Raw genomic sequence first — 25,053 nt, 5'->3', positions numbered from 1 at the left:
GGTGTTGGCCAGAGCGAAATACAGGGGCACCAGGGAAGCACCAATGGACAGAACGAAGCTCAGCATCAGGAGGACTTGTGATGTGGTTTCATGTGGGTTTGTATTCAGGTCACCATCTTCACAGGACATTTCCCACATCCACCTATTGGTATTCACTGAAGAGCTGGAGGTCAATAAAACGTGTGTGGAGAAATGCAACCATTTTGTGCGGTGACTGGATTCTAGACGTGTTCAGGAGGGCAATTTCGGTTTCAGGTGGGAAGTCTGGAGCAAAACGCTGCGCAACACGGCAAAATGGATGCGTTAGATGAGAAAAGGTGACGATTGATAAAGACTGCGTGCCGTTAGTGGGTTGATAAAGCAGCCATGCACCTCCTTGTGAAGCGGTGAGCTGCTCTGACCTACCGTGGGCAAGAGCGGCTCCATTTGAGCTCCTTGGTCGGTGATGTCCATCTTTTCTTCTCCTTGGCTTCACAAAATGCCGGTGGTCGCCCTCTCCTCTCTTGGATTCAGCCTGGAAGATAAAGGTGGTGATTCTGCTGAAAGAGTGTCGCTGGTATCCTTGGCAACATTCACGATCGCCGGCCGAGGTTCGTTCAACAAGGGAGGTGAGACGGTCCTCGTCCTGTCCTACATCATTCACGCGTGGAGGAGGGAGGCAGGTCTTCCCGTGCGCGCCTCAGAGCCACGTCGATGATGAGGAGGCGCGTCCTCCGAGCGAAGCTGAGACACACACTTCGCTCCAAACCCTCAGCTATTGACGAGCAAGGGAGCCTGATCCAGGTGGTCTCAACCGCCGTCAGATTACCTGCAAAGGTCACCATGCGCGAGGGGCTCCCCACTTTGACTCACAACCACACCTTATATAAGCACGAGCAAGAGCAATGTGGCCTGATACTCACTGTACCTTGACAAACACATGTGCTGAAGGCTTCTTGCATGTGCACCCCGCGTTAATAATAAAGGGAAATGTCGCCGCAGCACGCAACGCTGCGCCAAAGACTAGCCTTGTGCACTCGCGCCCTCCTGTGGTCAATCTTTAAAATCACTGGGTGACCGACAGCATTGAACGAGTCTGAGATTTAACCAGATTTGTTTAATTGTCTATTGAAGTTTTTTTTTTTTTTTTTTTTTTGATGGTGCAATTTTTTTAATGATGGCTGGTTGACGTTCATTTGGTTGCCACGTAATTTGTCCAAAGGTCAAGGTGAATACATACGCACATAAATCTTCAGTTAACCAGCGCTTTGTCCTGAGGCAGCAATAGAGCAAATGATGCTTTGTTTTTATCTTATCAACTGATATGTGCAACATTTTTAAAACTGTAAGGCCACCGTGTATTATAACAGCTATAATTGCTGATAAACAATATTATTGTTGAATATTATAACTAAAGTAACCACAAATTCGATTACATTATAATAATAACAATAACACAAGATCATTATCATTGTAATAATAATGATTATTAATCATTAAGACATGAATATTCCCACACTGGGGCTGTGACTTTTCGTTCTGTAAATATTTTGTTATTTCTTCCCTTTACTTCTACAACACTGTAATGTGTTTCTCCTCCCCAGTCAAGCTACTTGCTGACTGTTCATTCATCGCATGATGGCTGACTCTGACACGACTGACAGGAGGGTTCACTCTATTCATTCCGCTGTGTTGTGTCCTAGGATGCGTCTAAAACCAATGCAGAGTGGACCCTCCTAGTTAGTGGGATCCTCAGTGACCTGAGTTGACTCTGATAATGATTCACCTGTCAGTGGATGAAGATGGCAGGCAGCAGCAGTAGGAGATATGGTACGTGCATGTGGTAGTTAAAGCAGACAGTATGATTGAGTTAATCTTTTATTATCGGACGATGAATTGGCTAATTGATTATTGTGACAGGCCTAATTCCAGCCCATGTACGCTGTAATGTTGTGAAACATAAGGACAGACAAAGAGCAAAACAGACTTCCAACTTCCTGAACAACCCCATCTTAGAGCTGAATGATATTGAATAGGACATGAATTTATTTCTAATCTTATCTATTTGTGCAGGGAAGCAGCAACTTCAGTCTGAGAGTGTGAAAAACATCAAAAATTCAAGAAACTCAGAAGAGAGAAAGAGTCGTTGTTGTTCTGAAACTGTGGCAAAGAATGTTAAAGATTAGTCTAGAAATTCCTCAAACTAGAATGAAATTATGCGAAAAGTGAAAATCGAAACAGTATTTTTGTCATATTGCCCAGGACTTCCTGGATGGATGATCAAACAAAAAAATTTTTCTGCTATTTGTTACTGCCAACATGATGCCAAAATCGCAGCGTGTCAGTAGCTACAATCTTTCAAATAAAAAGGGATTTTCTGCTGGACTTTCAACTAAGGAACAACATAGGATTTTTTCAATGAACAAAGTGTGACGTGGCTTGAAAAGGGCTGAAAACCCTGCTCTCATAGATCACCATGATTTACTGTGGCTGTGGGGGATCTCAGTGTTGACCTTCTGAAGAATTAATGATGTGTCCAGGATTCGCTCCGCCTCCAGCACAGTGACAGCTTTGTTGACTCAAGGATGAATGTCTGAGCATTAGTTGTAAAAATGGCAAAAATGTTCAGGCATAAGAGTAACTGCAGTGTTGTGTCTTCCTGACATGATCAAACGTCCATTGGAATTCCGGAAACTCAAAACTTGTTGCGTAATTGAAGCTGTTCTTCCACATAAAGATGATATTTATCAACAGCCCAATGGTCTTTATAAATTGTTTTGCAAAATCGCTCTATTGTGTGATGAATAAAGGCAATAAATGTGCGCACATATGAGCATGTGCTCTTAAGAGCAGGGGTGGGCAGTTACGTTTCCTCAGGACATGGTCCGACTAACCCACAGACATATGAGGGCTTCTGAATGTAACCCAAATTTTGCTCAAATAATATTGTAGGAACTAGTGTATCTTTTTTGTGTTATGTGTATAGACTGTAAATATGATGGTTCTTCTATTCGATTCTACTGTGGTCTGATGGCATGTTTTTATTTTATTTTATTTATTTGATGTAGTATGTTTTTTTTTCTGAGGAACATATAGTAACCCCTCTTTTATCTTTTCTCTCTTATTCCTCTTTTATCTCCCCCCAGATAAATAAAGTAAATATTGGAATATCTTTGTAACTGCATCAGGACAATTCATTACATAGATTTCTTGTTCTCTCTCACTGTTTGTTTTAAACAACATTTAGTAATTTATTATGAGGGACAAAGCACTGCCAAAAGCATTACTCATTGAATGAATGTAATGTGTATAATGTGAATTGTTCAATTGCCTTTATTCCTCCCAGAATGAGAAACGTTGGTCGTTACGACACGATTTCATCGGTTTTTTTTTTTTTTTTTGCACTGACTTCATGAGCTGACGATTGAAGTGAATCTAGAGAAAGCCATTTACGAATAACACGTATTATATTATGTAAACACGCAAAAACGAAACATGATCGCTATATTGGCAGTAAAATAACACGAGAAATTGTTCAGGAACTAACTTTATGTGGACGCTGATATCTCACATCAAGAGAAAAATGCTCGAGGACTTGAAGAAAAGGGCTTCTCACGAAAACTTGTGTCAGCTCGGAGGTTTCACGCTTGGTTCGTGCTGAATGACTTATTCGTTTAACGTCTTGTTCCGGTGCTCCACAGGTGCAACTGTGAAGCTGGAGATGTTATTAGTGTTGATCCGGATCCAGATCCGCCCAGACCGGCGTCACAGCACCGACAAGATGGCCGAGTGTACGGGACGAAAGTGAGGGAGGAAATCAAAACACTGACAGGCGACTGTTGTCCAACACCTGAGCCGATCGTGAGGTGAAGTTAGTCCGAAGACAAAGGCCAAGTGTTGGGCGGATTCCAGAGCCCCGTCTGAGGGGGCAGAAGCGGCATGATGCAAGAAGCGTAGAGCTCTCCGGGACCGCTAGCACCCAGTGCTAACCATGCTAGCTAGCTGACAGAACCGTTACCAGAGGATAGAGATTCGGACAGCGGCAGCCTCGACTTAAGATATTGGCGTTTTGTTCTGGAATAATTGGTGGCAGAAGTGCGACGTGCTGCCGCCTGACACTCGGTTCAACGCTCGCTGGTTTGCGAGCCAACAGTGCGGGTTTCTTGGACGCAGCTAGCGTTAGCAGCCGTCAGCTAGCTTGCTCAGCTGTTGGGGTGTTGCGAGAAGAAAGCGAGGGAGGTCTCGGAGCTCGTCTACCGGGATATTTGTGTCCCGCTGGTTGCTATCATTAACGGACAGACAGTAGTCGCCACCCAGGCGGGGAGACCTGAGCCCCGGCCGAGGCGCAGCTCCAGCCAGCATCGACATGGCCCACTCCCCAGTGCAGGGTCACCTGCCGGGGATGCAGGTAAACATCTGTGAGCCGCTTCACCCGAGTTGTACTCGAGTTGTGCGGGATGAAATATGCACTTGTACTGCTAGTCTGATGGTATAGAAACTCAACTTTGAGTCAGTTATCGCTCCATCGATCTGCTCTTCCTGTTGACGTATTGCATGTAGCAATAGTTTGTGTAATATTTGCAAGACAACGACGCAGTGTTAATAGATTTCCCATTATATTCAATGCCTTAAACGCACATTGCACTTATCCACAGTATAATTTAAGTCTTTGGGCCATTAAAGCTACACACTATACAGTTGTGGCGTGCTATGTTTAATAGAATAAACAATGATTCCTGACTGCCAAAGAATGGTAAGCAAAATCTAACATAAAGGTTAAATAGTGGATGAGCTCTCTGTAAAATATACATGATATAGATAGATGTTAAAACACTCAAGCGGCCAGAAAAAAATGGAGACTGGATATACAGGGGTTGGACAAAATAATGGAAACACCTTAAAGCTAAAGGCATTATTTTGTCCAACTCCTGTATGATCATTGAGCTTGCATGCTTTTATGTGATCCCCAAATACAAGTCATGAAATTTACCTTGTACTGAACTGATGGAGATGCATTTATGACCTAGGATCTTTACTCCCAATGCACATGATTATTATTATTATAAATTTGCATTATTGTGTACATATCAATGACTGGATATGTCATTGACATATCCTGAATGAAACTTTTTTTTTTTTTATTCCTCATTGTTTATTCCAATTCTGTTTGAATTTAAAATATATGTTTTACCAAAACTGGAAGGGAGTTGCCTTTAGTGTGTTGTCCGTTTTTGTTTTTTATAAAACAATCCCTGTGGGCCAGTTCCTCAGTTATGTAACCAATATTTGGATACCACATATTGGTTTGCTTGTTGTTTTACAACAACAACATCATTAAGAACATTGTAAAAATGCAGTCTCACAATCATCAAAGCTTTTCTGTGGTTAAATAATAAAGCAAATAATTTTGCTACGTAATTGTCACATGGTTTCCCTTGTGTAGAAAAACACAAGTGTTTGTTCAGGTTTTCTTTGAGCATTATGCTGCCTGACTTCACCAACGCAATATTTGGTTCTGCCTGCTTTCCCGCTATTATCAATCTAACCCTATGACATTTTTACTTTTTTTTGTGCTCCTCATTGTCAGAATGCTAAAGCTGACCCTGAGGAGTTGTTCACCAAGCTGGAGCGCATTGGCAAGGGTTCCTTCGGCGAGGTCTTCAAAGGCATTGACAATCGCACCCAGAAAGTGGTGGCCATCAAGATCATTGACCTGGAGGAAGCAGAGGACGAGATCGAGGACATTCAGCAGGAGATCACGGTGCTGAGCCAGTGCGACAGCCCGTTCGTCACTAAATATTACGGCTCGTACCTCAAGGTGAGGCTGTGCTTTGAGTCCACGCAGACACACGTGTGCCCCCGCATTGTTGAAAACCACCAGGGGTACGATAAATAAAGGGATTTAACATGCACTACCCACTGCCCATTAATAATCCTAAGTGAAAAAGAGATTAGCCTGAAATAACTTCAACGGCCGCTAAGTATTATTAGTTCCATCCGTACAGTAGATTGGGATGCTGCGGCTGTTTCACGAGTCACTAACTTGCATCAGGGACTGGGCTTTAGCACAATACTTGAAGGTTTTTGGAGGAGTTGTTTTGCTCTAGATCAGCGATTTGTCGTTGTTCATTTGAAAAACAAGACGCCTAATGTCCCAATTCAGATGACTAGTTTCATTTCGGTGCTGACTCATCTTTCTCCTTTGTCACAGGACACCAAGTTGTGGATCATCATGGAGTATTTGGGTGGAGGCTCTGCGTTAGATTTGGTGAGTTTTTGTCACAGAATTCCAAATCTTACGCTTCTTTTCCTGTTTGAAACAAGCAAAGCAATGCTGGCTCACCACAGTGGTGTGAAATACGAGCAGGTTTTCCTTCATGTATTTGTCTAGCCGATCTGATTTGTGTGCCGCCAGGCGTCATTTATAGTCTAGTGCATCCACATCTTACTGTGCGCGGGTGTTTGTTGCCAAAAAGAGAATATAAAGGCTGAGTTGAAGGTGGCAGTTTTCTCCTCGACTCTCTCAGGAGCACAGTCAGAAGCACTATTTTGTTTTATAAATGTGACGGAGAGAGAGAAAAAAACCTGGAAAGCTATAGAGCATCAGTAACTATAACAGGAAGTTCAACAGCTCCTGCATTTTCCTTTGAGGTACAATAAATCACATTTTAATAGTGATCGATTTTGGCTGCCATGATTGAACTACCCGCCCTCTGTCTGAAGACGGTGTGTGGCGGACCTAAATCCCAGCTTAAGAGAGGTATGGACCCTCCTGCACTACTGTTGCTCCACATTGTTTGTCTCCTTTATGCTCTCAAACTTGCAGGCTTGCAATTGGTCAAGCTAGTACACAATATTGGGAGAAATGGATAGGGACATCCATGCTGTAATTGTTCCTGAGAGTTGTTTCCATGAAGTCGCTCCTCTTGCTTGCACTCTGTAACTGTAACTCTGTTTCTATTTTGTTACTTGTTGATTTTATTTTACTCTAATAACTGAGATTTTTGTTTAAGTTGTTCATGCAATTCATTTTTTTAAAGTAATGCTGTAAAAATACAGATATTTCCTGAAACCTGCATTTTATATTTTATATTTCATATTTAGATTTTTGTCATTTACGGAGCATGTTAAGCTACAAACAAAATTTCCCTCAGGAATAATACAAATTCTTTTCTGAAATAATCATGATCACAATAATGATGATTTTATTTGTATCTATATATTTTTTTTTTACCATAATTGTGCAGACCTACCTACAGTATCACATGCTGAGGTTGCATCATGTAAACAGGAAACCATTTTCTAGTGCAGTCACTCAGGTCTTGCTTGTACTGTATGTTTAATCACAGTTAGTATCTGTTGTAAATGTAACTTAGAGGAAGATGTTATCACCATCAGAGTGGCCAATAATGTTAACAATGATCTGCTGTTAGCATGTTGTTGAGCCTCTTCAGAGCCTCTTCAGAGATTCTTCTGAAGAATGTTTTGGACAGTATATGTTGGGTTGTTGGAGTAAATAGATGCTTGGATGGGGAAACCATAAATATTGGCCACTCTGCCGTTGAGAGCGTCTGTCTTAAAGTTACGTTAAAGTACTATGTGTAGTGTGAGTTGGAGCAGAGCAAACATGGAAGCTGTGAAATGACATTCTCTAAGACAGATATGGGCAAAGTGCGGCCCAGGTGCCATATGTGGCCTGATGCCTGTATTTTCGTGGCCCAGCATCAGACTAAAGCTATAACTGTCCTAAGTTTTCTGCCTTTTTTGTACTTTCTCTTTTCGTCACCACCACCTTTTCAGCAGTAAATATAGCATGTTCTTGTTTTAAGACTAAAATTTTCTTCTTTTTCATTGGCCATTTTTGTGTCTTTCTTCTTCCTCAAAATACATTGAAGGCATACTGCTAAATATATTTTGTAACAAATTGTCTTTTTTATCTTGACTCTCTACTCCATCGTTGCATAATACATTTCGATAGGTTTCGTGGTGCAATTTCACTTCTTAATATCCTTAATTAAATTTAATCTTCTTAGGTTTATTTTTGTCCTTGTTACTGAAGTTAATATTTTGGCTATTTTTCTGTTGTGTTTTGTAGTCATCGCTGTCTTTCTGTTGATAATGGCCCCTCACAACCGTTCCAGAATCTAATGAGGCCCTTTAGGAAATTGAATTGCCCACCTCTGCTCTAAGATGATCCAAGTCAAATCTCACTTGAAACTGGAAGGTTGCTAAACATTTTGCTCTTCACAACTCATCGTTTGATTGAAACATATGCTCTTAAGTTCTTTATTCATGTTAATTAATGAATGAGTCCAGTGGAGAATAACTTCATGGTCCATACACCTGGGCTGAAGGTCACCTTCACACCTCTGTTCTCTTTCGCCTCAGATGGAGCCAGGAGCGCTGGACGAGATTCAAATAGCCACCATTTTAAGAGAGATCCTCAAAGGACTGGAGTACCTGCACTCTGAGAAGAAGATCCACAGGGATATCAAAGGTGGGCAGATGGAAGACAGTGGGGGCCCACAAGTATCTTGCTAATGGTATTGACTTGCCGTCCCGCTTCCATTCATCACTCCCTCTGTGTTACAGCTGGGGATTGACTGAAAGGCTTCTGACAGCCACTTGGTCTTTATTATGGTTGTTAAACACTGCTTCTATAGAGTGTGTGGAGATGTGGAATAGCTCTTCCCCGGACGTGATCCCAGCTGCTCTCTCCACAGCTGCCAACGTGCTGCTCTCGGAACAAGGTGAGGTGAAGCTGGCGGATTTCGGCGTGGCAGGTCAGCTCACGGACACTCAGATCAAACGCAACACCTTCGTCGGCACCCCCTTCTGGATGGCCCCCGAGGTCATCAAGCAGTCGGCATATGACTCAAAGGTGAGGTCTTTAAATGACCCAATGTCCTCTAAAGGTCTTTTAGAGGTCATTTGCTATAATGTAGAGCCGTTGAGTTTGCACTATGTTGTGCATATTTTCACACAAATGACCGTAATTTCCAGACAGTAAGCCGCTACTTTTTGTCATGGTCTGTGCACTGCGGCTCATGTATGGATTTTCACAGGCTGAAGAGTGTCATGATGCAAAAATATTGAGCCTAATCACATCAAACCCATGACATCACAGGCATTTTATTGACTTTAAAGCGATCAAAATGCGCCGTTTTCACCTGCGTGTCCGCTGCTCCGCCCACAAAGCCGATCTCCTGGAGGACCTGAGACGTGAATCAGCAGCTGAGACCGACCGTGGTGTTGGAACTTCGGATACACAGGCAGACTTGAAGTGAGGAGGGCGTCTGCAAAACATGAAAAAATGGACGCCCAATTCTTGACCGTAACTTAGCCGCCAGAGGCCGCCACGTACCAGTGTAATCAGCCGTCCATTTTTTCATGTTTTGCAGATGCCCTCCTCGCTAAAAGCCTACACACGGGCGAAAACAGCATTTTGAGCGCTTGACTGTCAATAAAAGATGTGAGGAGTTGATGATTCAAGTTCAGAACATTTGTTTCATGAGTCAGTCTCCATGCTGGACCCCGTGTTCCAAATAAGTTTAGATGAGATCCTCATGAATTTTTAAACCTTTCTACAGTGCAGACAGCACCACTGCACCCGCGGCTTAAGTGTGAACTAAGATCTATTTTCCAGTGAGCTCTATAGTCTGGAATTTACAGTAACAACGTGACATATTTGAATGACATGAGATTTTTTCCCCCCTATTTCCAGGCTGATATCTGGTCTCTGGGCATCACGGCGATAGAGCTAGCTAAAGGCGAGCCTCCTCATTCGGAGCTTCATCCCATGAAAGTTTTATTTCTTATTCCAAAGAACAACCCGCCCACCCTGGAGGGAAATTACAGCAAACCGCTCAAGGAGTTCGTCGAGGCGTGCCTCAACAAAGAGCCCAGTTTTGTGAGTACTTTTGTGAGAGCCACATTTCAGGAGCGTGTGTTGTTGCAGCGCCTTGGCACGGAGCGTCATCTGCTCACAGCGCCGCCCTGGCTTTGTTTCCTCAGAGGCCAACTGCCAAAGAGCTACTGAAGCATAAGCTGATCGTTCGCCATGCGAAAAAGACTTCGTACCTGACTGAGCTGGTGGACAAGTACAAGCGATGGAAGGCAGAGCAGTCGAGAACGGCAGAGTCCAGTTCAGACGAGTCCGACTCGTAAGGCCGCTCCTGTGTTTTCTCAAACATTATCCCTCTTTCCTTCTACAACGGCTTTATGGACTAATGTCTTTGTGTCTGTCCGAGCAGCGAGCAGGATGGTCAAGCGTCGGGCGGCAACGACTTCGGCAGCGACGACTGGATCTTCACCATCCGTGAGAAAGACCCCAAAAAGCTGCAGAATGGGGAGGGTCAGTCTGGAGCGACGGAACAGGTATAAAAATACTGGGTGCGTGATGTTTGGAAAGGTGGCGTCTGAAGCATGTCTCTGCCCTGCTGCAGACAAAAGACATTCCAAAGAGGCCTTATTCCCAGAGCCTGGCCACAGTCATCTCTCCGGCACTTGCCGAGGTGAGCAGTCGCCAGTCGACTTCTCTCTTGTTGGCCTCAGTTACTCGAGTATCTGCGTTCGATATGTGAAGGGTTTCTGCCTTGTGTCTCCTGTGAATGGCAGCTGAAGGCCAGACAGGAGCAGGTGAACGGGAACCCTCTGGTTCTGGACCAGCTGCGAGAAGCCATCCTGTTGGCGGAGGAGTCTTACCCTGGCATCTCAGACTCTCTGGTGGCTCACATGGTCCACAGGCTGCAGAGGTATCGCCGTCCTCCTGCGCGCTTCAAAATCCTGTCGTCCCGAGTTCCCTAACTCCTGCCGTCCTCTCACGCAGCTACTCCACTAGCAGGACCTCCACATCTGCGCCGTAGAAGTCAGCTGTCGGACCTGGCTCTGCTTTCCCACCGACCCTCCCATCACACCGCCCACACAAGGGGTCACAAGTCAGGGGTTGAGCCATCTAACACCAGCTGACCGTGTTTGACGTCGTGGGCATGTGTCTGGGGTGAGGGGAGGCGGCGGCGAATAAAAAACAAACTTTTGGAGCTTCTCCCAAGGCTGTGGCTGCTGCTGACCTTGGCAGAGCAACCTGCCAGGCAAGACTCTGGGCTCAACATCCCCCCTCAGAATTCAATCCTCGCTAATGTAGGCATCATATTCCCCAAACCCTCTGAACGCATGCTTGGATGCTCTCTTGTGTGCGTGTGTGCGCGTGTGCTCCCATCGTCCCAGACTCCCCGTTTAGGCATATTTGCAGCATTCTTAATGAAAAACCTCAGGTAAAGTGCTTTAAGTGGACTTCTGGGCAGTGGAAGTGGGATGGGAAGCGTGTGCGTGCGTGCGTGCGTGTGTGTGTTGGTCACAGGGGGAGGGAGCGGGAGGGGGCGCCATGCTGAACGTGAGAACCAGTTGTGAGGATGAATCACTGTGTCCCAAATGGTTGTTTTTGTAGATATGACTAACGTTAGGAAAGTACATATTTAAAGCTCCAACAGAGAGAACAACAGAAAAAATGCCTTGCCTTTTTGAGATACAACGTTCCGGCATTTCATCTCATTTCTCTTTGTTCCACTCGACTGAGTGAAGTACATCAGTGTTGACTGGGACGCCACCAGTCGCTGACTCGACACGTTGAAGCAGCAGTGGCCCGTGTTTCTCTCGTGCGTCCGTTTTATAAGCGTCTCGGGAGGAGGAGCGAGTCGACAGCCCGGGGAGAGGCGTGCGTCTGTGTGTGGCAGCCAACCTGCAGAAACCTTCAACCCTGACTTTTGTTGTTTTCACTTCCAAGCCATCGCTAGAAGTGCCATGTCCTTATGCGCTTTCACCAGATCATGTTAGTCTGAGTTGCACCTTTTGTTTTGTTTTTTTTCTAACTTCAGATCAGTTATTTTGCACTTTGAAAGTGTGAGGAGTATTTAAAAGCGGACTTTCGTTGAGGAGGGGGGCAGACGGCCAATAAAATGAGAAAAAAACACACAAAAAAAATGTTGCTTATAGCCATGTTTTACAATATGTTTACTTCTAAGTTCCAGAATCTACTACTGTGCTAAAGCAGCAATAAAGTTGAGAAGGTGCATCCAGGCGCTCTTGTCAACACAGGGATGGAAAGAGATGATATTTTTATAACTGCAGAGTTGGAAATATTGGAATGCTTTATGGATATGGACTTCTGCCTCCGGCAAAAAATATCTAGACCTTAAAGAAGATAAACATATGCTCCGGAAATAACTTACAAGATGTGTACATTGGGTCTCCTTTATCATAGCTGACAGTTTATAGTACTGTATATAATCTTTGCTTGTGTCATTTGAGAATTCCCGACTTAAATGTAAGCTCCTTGTAAGCTTTCAAAGTGACATGAGAAATAAAGATCTAATGCTTAACTGACCAGGGAGTGGCTGAGTCATTGAAGGTCCCTGTGACTGAGATGCTGCCGAGCAGCAGCACCGTCGACGTCCAGTAATAACAATGAAGTCCCACTTGTTGGGCGTGAGCAGGCTTTGGGAATGTCTCCCAAATTCATTGTTAAATATGATGTATAATAACTTATGAGGAACTTATGACAGCGAGCTGCAACTGGCCTCCCAAAGTTAAGGAGTGATTGCATATCATTGTTTTGTGTCATTGTTTATATTTAAAATAAAGTCATGCATTATACGTCAACAATTCCTTTAGATTAGATTAGATGGCCTTTATTCGTGGTATAGTGGTGAAACACTTGGCTTTATGGAATTTCTCTTCATTGTTATGGATTTAATTCCACATCCTGTCAACCTGCGGGTCGGAGCTAAATCCACTTCTTCATATAACAGATATAATATATCTAAATATATATATATATATATATATATATATATATATATATATATATATATATATATATATATATATATGTGAATCGAAGATTAATCGAAATGTCAAATGGATTGGCATTTGCACCTGCTTCTCAAACAGGGTTTGATCTATAACTGTGTATTAATTTATCTTAAATAATTAATGATAATAATTATGTTTTTTTATTATAGAATGAGAAACACCCAAACGTTCAAGAGAATGGAAGACTGCCATCTGGTGGCCTTTGGAAATGAGGACACCGTTTCATGAACCCATTAAACACGTTGTTTTTACCCCAAGGACGAAGATAAAAATTAGTGGTGGGACATTAACGAGGTAATCACGGTTAATTAATTAATCGTAATAAACGCGTTAAAATATTTTAATCGCATTTAATTGTTTCCATTTTATTTAATTTATAGTTTATTAACAGTTTGCTCTCCAGACAACAGGGAACCTCTGTCAGTGCAGGAGTTCCTGGTCCACTGATCACACTGATGCACAAGACACGTGGCAGCTAGGATGATAACAACAACAACAAACATGGAGGAATCCCTAAACAAAAGAAAACAAAAGCATCTGTTTGCTTTGGTTCAGGGATGTTTTTCTCTACACAATGGCCAGGGTTTCCACTACTCTGAATGGACTTGAAATTCTTATAACATTGAAATTCTTATACAAATGTTTTCAAGACATTAAAAGATCTTACCGACTCCTCCTCCATCAAATGGGCATTCACATTTTCACATAGTTGACAAGAACCAAAGTAATTACAGAGGACTTTATTTTACAATTTACTGACTTGAATTGGGCCACAGCTGGAGAAACATTGCCAAAGATGAGTCAGCCACGTGTACAGTACATGAACAATCTAATAACAGAACAATAATAGAACAAAAGAAGAAGAACAATAACAATTTCCCATTGTGGGATTATTAGCATACAATATCTCTCAAAATCAAGGAGCACCAGCAGAAGCAACACCAAATGACTTCTCTGTCGTGAACAAGCCCGTGATCTCAGTCTCCTACACATCAGTCTCCACTTGGTTTTCTACCTGCACGCTGGCATTTTATTAGCCTCACTGGTGACTTCGGCTGTCGCTCGTGTGCACTCGGCACTCAACACTGAAACCCGAACTAAAGCAAAGACAATGAAAGATTCAGCACAAAACAGTTGAATTCACAAGACAAATGAAATAGCTTTGTGAAGAAACCTTCAAAAAGGAAAATGTTTCACATATAAAGAGAGTTGTTGAGTGATGAATGCTGAATGAGTTATTTCTAGTGATGGGCTTATGAGGCTTCATGAAACACTGTCCTTCATTTAAAGACCAAGTGCACCACCTGGTGGCCTCTGAAAATAGAGAGACTGTTTCATGAAGCCTCATCAGCCCATCACTAGTTATTTTCTAAGAATCAGTCAAGCGGTCGGTTGTGAGTATCTGAAGACTAATTTAAAGTGGTGTCGCTGCTTTCTCACGAAACAAACACCGAGTTGCGACACACTGCAAAACACACTCTTAGAAATAGTTTGCAAGAATACAAAAGACAAATCGATGACCCGGGATTCATCACCGTGGTCCTGTCCGTGAGTTCGTCCCACTGCACCAGAAACGGTCGTCCTTCAGCTCAACACCACGACAGGAGCCACAGAACCGTGCAGCGTGACGAGAGGAGAGTCCTGGGTGGCTCACATGTGGGTCTGAGAAATGACCCTTCCGTCGTAACCTGGAGTGGAGCTCTTCCTGCGTCCGCTGTCACGCTCCGAGCCGTTCCTCACCATTTCAAAACGCTTCCTCTTGTCCTCCGGCTCCATATCAGCAAACTGGGCTTCGATCTTGGTCGGGTCGATGTAGGTGTAGAAGTAGGACATGATGGCGAAGATGAAGCAGACCAGGATCAGCAGGCTGGCGAACAGGATGTACTCGGTCCACTAGAGAACAGAAGGAAAGATGTTGACCACATGAGCTGTCCAATACAGTCAATGGAAGACTGCAGCAGCAGGTTTGAAGCTTCAGTGACGCTGACACAAGGATCTCAGTCAAAACCATTTTAACTGTTTTGGTTTTTTTTGTATTTTTTTAAAACAGATGTGGAAATGTAGTCTGCTCTCCTACTACCACATTAGATTCCATAACTTCGGTTCGATTTACATTTAAAAAAAATACATACAAAATACTACTTTTCAATCATCCATTAATATATATTTTTCATATGACAGCTTTTTCATCATGAAATGGGTATAAATAAAAAATAAATAATGTACATTTAAAACACCTTTTAAACTATAAAAGGTGTTTTAAATGTACATTATATATATATATATATATATATATATACATATAAATATATATATATATATATATATATATATATATATATATATATATATATATATATATATATATATATATATATATATATATATATATATATATATATATATATATACATGTATGTATGTGTAAAAACAAAAAAACAGCTGCTCCGCCCTCACTCACTTGTCACCAATGGACTCTTAAAGGAACAGCATAAACATAAACCCAGAACGTCACATTTTATACATATATATAAAATATAAAATTCAATTATAATTATATATAATTTATATTAATATAAAAATGAGGAAAGGTAAAAATAAATTTGAAAATTATTTAGAAATAAATATATCTTAAATGCAGGCAAATAATTATTTATTATTTATTATTTATATTTTCTTACTTGAAGAAAATAAGCAAAGTGAAAATGAAATGGATGAAAGCACCAATGAAATGAGAACCAACTAAAGAAGAAAATGTGATTTAGTCGAGCACGTCAGCTATGAGAGGCCACTCCTTGGAAGTAAACAGCTGAACAGAAAAATCTGAGCAACAGTTTCATAATGTAGCGAGACGTGACACATGCAAGGACCGTGGATCATAATCACTGAAGCGGCAGCCTAACGGCTGATGGATTTTCAGGGTCTAACTTGGTGAATAGTTTTCTCTTAAACCCACCTGCTCTGGAAGCGTCGCTGCCTCTGCTACAATCAGGACAATGATGTTGCCGACGGCAACAGTCAGCAGCCAACCAGCCTGCAGCACTGACTTCATGTTGCTGGGCGCCTGCAGAGAGAGCACACAGTTGCATCGGCTTAAAATGGGTGATGCTAGAGACCAGTGCAGGCAGAAACCTGCAAGAGCCGTGGTTAAAACATGGGAGGTGAGGTGTGTTTGCTCTGCAACGGAAGAAGGAGTTGGTTGCTGCACCTGCGAGTATGAAAACTCCAGTCCAGTCACGGAGAAGACCACCTCTCCACAAGTCATGAGGAAGTACTGAGGGATCTGCCAAGCCATGTGGAAGCTGTTCGGACTCATGTCCTCCACCGCCACGATACCTTCAGCACACTGGAGGGAAAAAGGGTAAAATTAGATGCAAAGTTCATCATGAAAAAAAAAACCTAAAGCTGAAAATTGACTTGCATCGTTTGTGAAGTTGAACGTCGACGGGATGACCAGAGTGTACGAGCTGCCAAAGCCCAAAGACATCGGGTAGATACACTCTTGTCCCTTGTCGTTTGTGATCTTGAATTTTGGGCTAAAAATAGATCGGCGATATGTTACGCGTCAAACTTTTTTTTTTCCACGAGAATCGAAAGGAGTGAATGTCTTACTTTCCCTGAGGCACCAAGATATATTGTGACATGTTGTTTGGTGTGGTATAGTTGAAGAATGAATCCGAGACGACCACATCCACGTCGTAGCTCAGACCGTTGAAAACTCTGAGGAAGCACATTTGCAAATGAAAACAAGATTTTGCCTGGTACTGGGAGAGCGGAAACATAACCTTAGATATAGAATAGTGATGGGTAGATGAGGCATCATGAAACAGTGTCATAATTTTCAGAGGCCACTAGATGGCACACTTGGTTTAGAAAGGATGTGAGGTTTATTTGAATAAGTTGTTCAAGTCCCAACATTTTACAGCAGACAGTGCCATCTGGTGGCCCCTGAAAATCAGGACACTGTTTCATGACACCTCTTCAACACCAGGAAGTGATTTTCCTCACCTGATGGCGTTGTCTCCCTCCTCAGGTTTGCTTTGTAAGTCTTTAAACTGCAGAGGAAACGTATTAGTGTGGGTTTTTGACGGCAATGAACAAGCAGTGCTGTTTTTCTCACCTCAATATACTGGAGAGCTCCTTCATCCTGAACCAAAACCAAAGTATTCCGTGTTGCTTTATCCAAACTGACTGGGAAATTAGCACCGCCAAAGCCCAGAGCGAACCCTCCGTCAAAGGTCTTGTAATCCTCGCTGGCCTGGAACAGAGAACATCAGGTTTGAGCGCAGCAGAACCCTCATCTCCACTTCACAGGCTACAAGAGGAGCATCTGAAGTTCTGTCCAAATCACCTACAGTGGCAGGAGGCCCCTAGAGTTTGAGACAATCTCAAATATTGAGCATGAGAAATGGTGGGAAAAACTTGTGTTTCATAAGGTGTGGCTGCATAATACAGACACAAACAATTACAAAATATATATTTTTTCTTTGTTGTTTACAAGAAATACTGACACAACTAAATTTTCTTGTTCAGTTTAAATATGTTTCTCAACATTGTCTGTATAAAGGGCAACAAATTACAGAGCATGTCTTCTGAACTGAACAAAACAAACATCAAATTAATATTTATTTAACAATCTGTTTCCATGTCCAGGCTGTTCACTGCTGACCTCTTTTTAAGTGCATGTCATTCATGAACATCCTGGAAACCCAACGTCAGTTATCACAGTCTGAAGTGGCAATTGATGATACATTAATGAGACAAGATGAAGACGGTCTAAATTCACGTTTATTGCGTCTTATATTAAAGTACACATAAAAAAAACGCTTACCTCGAAAGCACCCAGAGTGAACTTGTTATCTCCAGCAATGATCTCCAGGGGCCGGTCAAGCGCGTTGATGAACTTGGCCTGACTTTCCGTGCCTTTTGGGAAGACCGGAAGCGTTTTCTGATAGAAGATAGAAGTTAATATTTGTATGTTAGACATTAGTGAGCTCTAATGTCAACTGAAATGTCACTCACGTCAATTTCAATCTGAACCAGAGCCGCCGCGATGAAAGCCAGAGCAGCGAGGAACATGCCGACTGTCATCCTCCGCAGCGGACTGGGACAGAGGCGGGGGTTACTTATCGGGCTTCCCGGATATGACTCCCTCAGAAAACTCTCCAAACACTGACAGTAACTCACGTAAAGTTCACTTTGCATTTCGCAATGAGAGGGTAGATCAGACTGTCCATGATCGGCACCATAATCAGGATCAAAATAGGGTTGACGGTCTGGAGGTGAGAATGAAACTCTTTTTTTTAAATCAACCAAAAGCACAAAACATGGCAAAACGAGACGGTCTTACCTGCATCTGGTCAGGCTGGATGATCAGAGCTCCCTGCCGATGGAAACGCACACAAAATGATTCACAAAACAACATGATCACAAGCTACTGAAGAAAAGAAAACCTTACAATAAAAAAAGGCAATTTCACCCCTTAAAAATCCTGAGGTGAAAAAATGCTAAAAGAAAAAAAAAAAAAAACATCAGGAATCACTTACAAAGTCTCCATTCATGGTGGTCGCCTGGAGCGTCCATCTTGACCCCTGAGTAAGAGACACAGTTTTCATTTACTCTATATGTAGTTCTTATAATGCAAGTCAGATTGCTGCCATGGCTCCAGAGTCACTTGACTGACCTGCTGGTCGAACAGCGCCCAGAACATCGGCAGAGGGATGTAGAGGAAGAGAACCTTCAGCACCATCTTCACTTGAGCGATTAGAAGTTTCTGCAGCGAAGCAGGTCAAGAGTGTTAGACAACAAGTTGGCCTCAGCACGCGCTCGGCAGACGTACGTCATATTTCTCCTCCGCCCAGTCCATCCAGTGCTCCCTGCTGGGGTACCGGGAGGAACGATGTCTGAAGCGGTTCTTGAGAGCAAACTGAAAAGCAGAATATTCCATCAGCTAAAAAGGCAAAACGGTTTCCCATCAAGGTCGATTCAAAAACACTTACTCCAATGCACTTGCAGACCTTCACCATGATGTTTCCTTGCGGTGCATTTTTAGTGTACATGGGACTGCCGACGATGAACACAACTGCCAAGCACAAGCACACATGAGGAGCAGGACATTCTTGCCTTACATCCGTTTCCAACATTCTTACAGAAAAATATATTGTGTGCAACCATCTGTTTTTTAAATGGACAAAATATTTGATGTGGAAAATGAAATATAATATAACAGTATATAAAGCTACACTGGGAAAAATCAATACAAACCCAATGGAAAAAGGATTTAGATTTACAGTTGTTGTAAATAAGTGAGAAAAAAATCAGCTGCAATGCCAAGATACAGCACTTGGTGTCGCTATGTGATCAATACACTATACTTGTGAAAAAAAAAAAAAAATCTGCACGGACCAAACACTGGAACAAAGTTGTGGGGTAGAAGTGGCAGGTGAAGAGCGTGAACTCACTCAGAGCCACGACCATCAGAGCGGCAGGAACTCCAAACGCCAGCGGGTAGCAGCTCTGCTTGGTGTGAATGCCACACTCCTGCGCTGCACACACGAGCACACGCATCTTCAACATGGTTTCTACTCCCTATGTTGGTGAGTCCACCTCAGCACCTCGGAGGATGGGGGTGATGACCGTGGACAGCAGGCTGCCGGCATTGATGGACAGGTAGAAGATGGAGAAGAAGGTGCTCCTCTGTTTCTCCTGGTGAACAGATAAAACACATCATTATGAAATCCAAGGGTTATTAATGCAGCGCCCTTATCTCGACCAGAGACCTTGGAGGGCAATAAAAACAGCTCATTCGCACGCACATGAGATGGGTTGTTAATTAACAACTGAAAAGTGTTGACGAAGAAACCCTGATAGCTGCATGTCTCTGGAATTGCAGATAGTTGTGTGCACACATGTGACAGCGGGGGTCAGAGAGCATGTGGAGTTCAAGTGGTGCTTTTGTCACGCGGAACAACGGCTCACGTGATGCCTTCTCTGTTCATGTTCTCATGGGTTTACCTCTCCACCGACACACCAGTGGACTAGGTGACTAGCGTCATGGACCCAGAACTCTTTGTACTCAGGCTTACCTGATGATCTTCAAACTGGTCCCCACCAAACGCAGCCACACAGGGTTTAATGCCTCCAGTTCCCAGCGCAATGAGGACCAGACCAACCATGGACAGAGCCCTGAGAAAGGCACCCAGTGTGAGCATGTGTTACTGCAGCGCATTGTACATTCTGCTGAGAAGGTGATGGGTTGCAGACCGCCATCTCTTCATGACCTGTATGTCTCCAGGACCCAGAGCCGAACCCAGAGAGATCAGAGCCAACCCTTCTCACCCTGGTCATTGACTGTTCATTTACTTATTAGTTACTCCTATTATTATTGTTCATATTCATTTCTTCTTCTTCTTCTTATTGCATGATATACGAAAGCTCTTTCCTAGTTGGTGGGATCCTTGCTGTTCATGGCAATAAAGCTGATTCTGATTCCGATTGAAGGGGTCCGATTTGTCGCGCTGAACTTACACATGAAGCGTCAGGTCGTCCGGGGAACCATCCCGGTTGCCGTCTGTGATGTCATGGATGGCGCTGACCGCCACGATGACCTGACCCAGCGCGTAGACGATGGAAAGGTAAACGATGGTTCTACACAAAGGGAGAAGACATTTTATTTACGCGAGCGTCAAAACAAAATAGACACGGCTCATGTTACGTACTTGAACTTGCCGAGCCATGAGTCAGCAATGATGGCGCCCAGGATGGGCGTCAGGTAGCAGAGAGCCACGAAGGTGTGGTAGATGGTAGTGGCAAGATCATCATCCCATTTAAGGAAGTACTTGAAGTACAGGACAAGCACAGCTGGAGGAAAAGACAAAAATGAAATGAAGTCATCACACGTTTACACGTACAACTGTAGGATGTCGACAAACTCAGCGCTATTTAAGAATTCCATTCTACTCTATGGATACACAAATGTGTTATATAATTATGTGGTTAAAATGAATTATGTAATTATTGTTTCATCTAAAGACTAATAAACTCATAAATAGCATGTTGCAGAATTAGATGACATTTTCGCTTAAAAATTCCTAAAAAACCTCACTTTTCCACGTTTGCTTTGCATTCATCAAAAATACACAATGAACGACCTCACTGACCCAATTTAACCACACAACAACCAATTGTAGTGTCTTCATCTTAACTGTCACGAGTTTCATTTGTATAATTTTGTATTTCGTACATTTGATGAGCTGAAACAGCCTTTTATATTCACAGGATTCTGAAGTTGTGGCCAGCGTTTACATGACTTCTGGTGAGAGTGAGCGGTCCAAAATAAGGCTCCAGTTATTGTCACGTAGTTATTCAGTTACATAGTTATTGGTCAATTAATGTTTATCTTCAGTGTTATTTGTAAAGTTTAGACTAGCTTCTTGTGTGTTTATTGAATCATTGAATCACACGCTCGTGTGTCTTGTCGAGGTGGTTTATCAGAAGACTTCACGAGACTTCATAAAACCATACATAACCAGTGGAACCTGCATCATATTTCGGTGGAACAGACCATGAAACCCCTGACACGCTCAGCGCAGGCGCATTTGCGTATAGTAATGTGCTGTTCACTCCATGACAGGGTTGATCATTTACTTTTTAGTTCACATATTCTCAGAAACAGCCGCCGGCTATTTAGCAAACTGTTACTGTGCTTTCAGTGAACAAACTGTCTTGAGTGAATAATAAAAGAAGAAAAAAAAAATATATACGTCATTGAGGTGGATAAATTAAACAAAAAATATGATTCATAAGTTTGAAAAACAGTGTTTTTTTTATATGAAAATAAATGTTTCTACTATTAGATATAGACGAGTGAAATAATCCAAACGAAAGCACATTTTAATCAAAACATTATTTATATAAAACAGTATTTTCTAAGTACTACACACATTATTTGAAATGTATTTTATAATTTTGAATGAATACTTTTAATCCGTGCATTAGCATTAAGTAGTATTGTATTCCATGAGTTTATGCCAAATGAAAATGGTGATAAACTGAATCGACTGGCATGATTTTCTATTTATTTAATGCATTTAAAGATGAAATGTATCAAGTAATAAATCATCACTCCTTCATAACCATCCCAAATCATAACCCCAGCGGGTATAGAATGTGTCTCATATCAAGGGGGATTCTCACCTCGCATGCCATAGTAGGAGAATCGTTCACAGAACTCATTGACCACAATGAAAAAAATGCTTATCGGGAAGCCACAAACTGTTGCCTATTGGGAAGGAAAACAAAACGTCTAACATTACCATGATGGTGTGTTAGACTTCGACATGCATCACTTGAATTGAATATAACATTTTAAGTCTGAAGACATTCACTTACGCTCTTTGACTTCTTCTTCTTCTCATCGTTTTCTGCCAAACATGAGGACAAGAATTGAGAACCAAATCCTCAAAAAAAAGACCAAATTGTGACTCACCCCCCATGGTGAAATCCTTGTCTGAGAGAATCCAACAAAAACGCCCGAGAGTGAACCAGTTTGAGATTCCACAAAATACTGGACAGAAGCTTGGTGCAGACTCTTAAATAACATCCTATCTCCGTCAACACCCACTGATGCTGGACTGGGGGTCAAACATCATCCAGTGATACCTGACCGTGTGCATGTGCGTCTGTCAGTCAGTAACTAACTTGGCAGTGGAAGCTGCGCGGTGATAAAGATGCACCGACTGTGTGTTCCAGTAGGGAGGTGCTCACCACACGCGCAGCCTTGTGTTGCGCGATTCAGTGCCTTCCTTAACAGTGTCGGTGAATTTCTCTTGCGGACATTTTGCTACTCAGTTTTCAGATGGAAGAAAGGATGAACTCACGTGGGCATTCTTCAATTATAATGGTTGAAAAAACGACTAAATTCATTGTTTGAAATACACTTAAGACTGACCAATTTGAGTGGAGCAGACAACTAAGATGTTTCTTACCATTCTGAAGTTTCCATGCCTCCAACATACATTTATGAATTGAATGAATTGAAAGTCTTGAATTGAAAATGAGTTAATGGAGACAGACAAATATGTATGGTACATAACAACAAAACAATCACAGTGATAGATGCATATATGACAGTGGCTGAGCTCCGTGGGAGGGTCTGACTGTGACAGATGGTGGTATGACCTGATTTACCTCCTCAAATGAAAGGGTTCAGTTGAAGCCACTAGTCACATGCATGAGCTCACAGAAAACTTCAAGTCTGCTGATAAGTTTTACAGTCTTTATTAAGTCTTAACGTATTTACATTAGCGCGTAAGTAAAAAGTTTCAGATAAAAAAACACTATAATCTGTACATGATGCAGTGAGTAAGAAAACCTGCTGATCACACTCCGTCGCTCTGTGCAGACAAAGGTAGCCTTCAGAATATAATAGAAAATATTGCACAAGAAAAATAGCTCTAATATGATTGGATTACTCGAAGAAAGTCCATGCTTTATTTTGAAAGGCCTGCACTGCCTTGGAGGATGAAAAGAATAACATGTGGAACCTGGGATCAGGGATCATCACAGGGATCAGTCAATATGGCGAATGAATTGAATGTCATAGTGAAAGAAAAATATCAGGCGGGAACCACAACACGCAAGGCTACATAAAAGTTCGAAGTTCAAGACTGATAACATCAATTGTAGTGGCACTTGAATGCACACAAAAACATCCTGTCTATTCTGCTCATCTTATATAGTCCCACAGGAACGAAGAGATGGATGGAAGAAGAGGGCGAAACTGAGGAAGGTGCCGCACAAGCGTTTAGAGGCAACTGCTACAATCTAACATGAATGCCCTCAAATATTTAAAGGGGACTTAGTCTGGTAGTCAATGTTGTCAGAGTGACAGACAGCGTTTGTTGGCAAGATGAAACGCCACCTTAACAAGCGTAAAAGAACCATGTTCATAGGTTTTAAAGTAATTTAGTTTAAAAATAAGTTATCCCTCAAGCGAGCCGTTCACATTCTTGTAAGCTGCAAAGGATCATGGGATCAATGGAGCCAGTGCCACTTACAGTACAGTATAGACTTTATGGTACCACATTTGAACCACTGCTCACTATTGTTTTGAAAGATGAAGAGTGTGTTTTTGGATGTGACAGAGATAAACATATATTCACTATTCCACACCACAAAGGCTCCATGAATTGATAAGAGGGACATCAGCACCGGAGGAGTCTCTCAGTTCAAACTCTTCTTTTTCACCTGGCTGGGATGGATTTCCATAGAATTGTCCTCATAATCTTTGGAATTCTAATCAATAGTCTAAGACATTTATCTCAAAGAACATTGTAGACCTTATTGTGCAGGGATTCAATGACAACCCTCTTAAGGTGGACACTTTTCGGGCCTTTCCTTGGATCATACTAACTCTTCTGTGGAACAGCAGTTCAGAATGTCTCAAACTCAAAACGCATTGCAGTAGAATCCCATATGATTTGATGAGAGAAATGAAACAGCCTCTGAAAGTTCAAAAATGTCATTATTTTTTAGAGCTTTCTAGCATAAAAAAGAGTTGCTACTTGTGTTGCCGTAGTTGTTAGACGGATGTTACCATGATGCATTTGACTTCTTCACGGGTGATCAAGAATGGTACAGTAAAACAAGGAATGACATTTCATGAGCACCCTGTTATTATTAATGCATATTTATAATCATTTTTCTGTAAAAGGGTACTGGAACTAACCCTCATCCAGGCACTAGTTCCACCTGATGTTTCATATTTTGGATGCAGGTCAGCATCAACCAGACCCAACTCCCTGCAGTCCATGTTTTCCATGCTCATAAAAAATGATTTCCAACAGATGGTAATAATCTGGACCCCAGTCAGGACGAAAACACAATGATCCGGACTGACTCCACTTCAGTGTCCTCCTTGAATGGTCCACTCAGTCGTGGTTAGCACTGATCCCAGAACCATTAGATGATGCTGGTGGAGCTGCGAGGACTGGCACTCGACGGTGTTCCACTGATAGCATTGAAGATGCCCAGTGAGTCCGACAGCGTGCTCCTGTTGCTGTCCTCCGCCGGGTTGATCTAAAGAAACATCACACCATTATTCTCAGTATCTCTGGAAGACACCTGTTGATGACAGAAGTATTTCTCTTGGGCATGCAGAGGTTACAGAGTACGCAAAACAAATCGCATTTCTCAACAAACATA

The 25,053-nt window shown here is 42.4% G+C and overlaps 4 protein-coding genes across 14 annotated transcripts in view; 1 reads left to right on the top strand and 3 right to left on the bottom strand.

Annotated features, from left to right (window-relative positions):
- The window catches only part of LOC128752776 (sodium-driven chloride bicarbonate exchanger-like), a 35,652-nt gene extending 34,708 nt beyond the window's left edge, over window positions 1-944 (bottom strand). Inside the window, exons 1-2 of one of the 6 annotated variants that reach the window (XM_053854386.1) lie at window positions 908-944; window positions 406-514 (exon numbers count right to left, since the gene is read on the bottom strand). In XM_053854386.1, coding sequence (XP_053710361.1) covers window positions 406-453 — 48 coding nt within the window. In that variant the 5' untranslated portion in view covers window positions 454-514; window positions 908-944. Of the gene's footprint in view, window positions 1-405; window positions 751-902 lie in introns of those variants that run through there. The other 5 variants (XM_053854387.1, XM_053854388.1, XM_053854393.1 and 2 more) reach the window with 5 other exon arrangements.
- Window positions 945-3,589: 2,645 nt separating this feature from the next.
- stk24b (serine/threonine kinase 24b (STE20 homolog, yeast)) lies at window positions 3,590-12,415 on the top strand. Its single transcript, XM_053854394.1, has 11 exons — window positions 3,590-4,387; window positions 5,567-5,797; window positions 6,191-6,247; window positions 8,368-8,476; window positions 8,703-8,860; window positions 9,704-9,889; window positions 9,994-10,142; window positions 10,233-10,356; window positions 10,425-10,493; window positions 10,597-10,733; window positions 10,808-12,415. Exons 1-11 carry the CDS (start codon window positions 4,346-4,348, stop codon window positions 10,842-10,844), a joined length of 1,299 nt encoding a protein of 432 aa, XP_053710369.1. The 5' UTR covers window positions 3,590-4,345; the 3' UTR covers window positions 10,845-12,415.
- Window positions 12,416-13,590: 1,175 nt separating this feature from the next.
- slc15a1b (solute carrier family 15 member 1b) lies at window positions 13,591-22,400 on the bottom strand. Its single transcript, XM_053867051.1, has 23 exons — window positions 22,337-22,400; window positions 22,240-22,271; window positions 22,045-22,129; window positions 20,568-20,709; window positions 20,377-20,496; window positions 19,935-20,034; window positions 19,464-19,554; window positions 19,311-19,394; window positions 18,849-18,931; window positions 18,689-18,775; window positions 18,533-18,622; window positions 18,396-18,440; window positions 18,200-18,232; window positions 18,037-18,125; window positions 17,872-17,953; window positions 17,681-17,797; window positions 16,970-17,107; window positions 16,858-16,904; window positions 16,462-16,569; window positions 16,271-16,385; window positions 16,058-16,195; window positions 15,806-15,913; window positions 13,591-14,742 (listed from the first exon to the last, which is right to left on the bottom strand). Exons 1-23 carry the CDS (start codon window positions 22,341-22,343, stop codon window positions 14,500-14,502), a joined length of 2,184 nt encoding a protein of 727 aa, XP_053723026.1. The 5' UTR covers window positions 22,344-22,400; the 3' UTR covers window positions 13,591-14,499.
- Window positions 22,401-22,712: 312 nt separating this feature from the next.
- Window positions 22,713-25,053, bottom strand: part of dock9b (dedicator of cytokinesis 9b) — a 50,243-nt gene continuing 47,902 nt past the window's right edge. For 2 of the 6 annotated variants that reach the window (XM_053866770.1, XM_053866888.1), the window contains exon 52: window positions 22,719-24,927. In XM_053866770.1, the coding sequence (XP_053722745.1) occupies window positions 24,811-24,927 (117 nt within the window). In that variant the 3' untranslated portion in view covers window positions 22,719-24,810. Of the gene's footprint in view, window positions 24,928-25,053 lie in introns of all 6 variants that reach the window. The other 4 variants (XR_008414619.1, XM_053866688.1, XM_053866911.1 and 1 more) reach the window with 4 other exon arrangements.

Source organism: Synchiropus splendidus, chromosome 1 (genome assembly GCF_027744825.2).
Source record: "Synchiropus splendidus isolate RoL2022-P1 chromosome 1, RoL_Sspl_1.0, whole genome shotgun sequence".
NCBI classification, from domain to species: Eukaryota; Metazoa; Chordata; class Actinopteri; order Syngnathiformes; family Callionymidae; genus Synchiropus; species Synchiropus splendidus.
This window is presented reverse-complemented; position numbering and strand designations above follow the sequence as displayed.

Coding starts and splice junctions, on each gene's coding strand:
- stk24b (XM_053854394.1), top strand. CDS start 4,346: ATGGCCCACTCCCCAGTGCAGGGTCACCTGCCGGGGATGCAG. Junction 5,798..6,190: donor ATTACGGCTCGTACCTCAAG/GTGAGGCTGTGC, acceptor CCTTTGTCACAG/GACACCAAGTTGTGGATCAT. Junction 8,477..8,702: donor GATCCACAGGGATATCAAAG/GTGGGCAGATGG, acceptor CTCTCTCCACAG/CTGCCAACGTGCTGCTCTCG.
- slc15a1b (XM_053867051.1), bottom strand. Junction 20,710..22,044: donor CTCCTACTATGGCATGCGAG/GTGAGAATCCCC, acceptor CTTTTCCTCCAG/CTGTGCTTGTCCTGTACTTC. Junction 17,108..17,680: donor TCACTCTGGGTGCTTTCGAG/GTAAGCGTTTTT, acceptor TCTCTGTTCCAG/GCCAGCGAGGATTACAAGAC.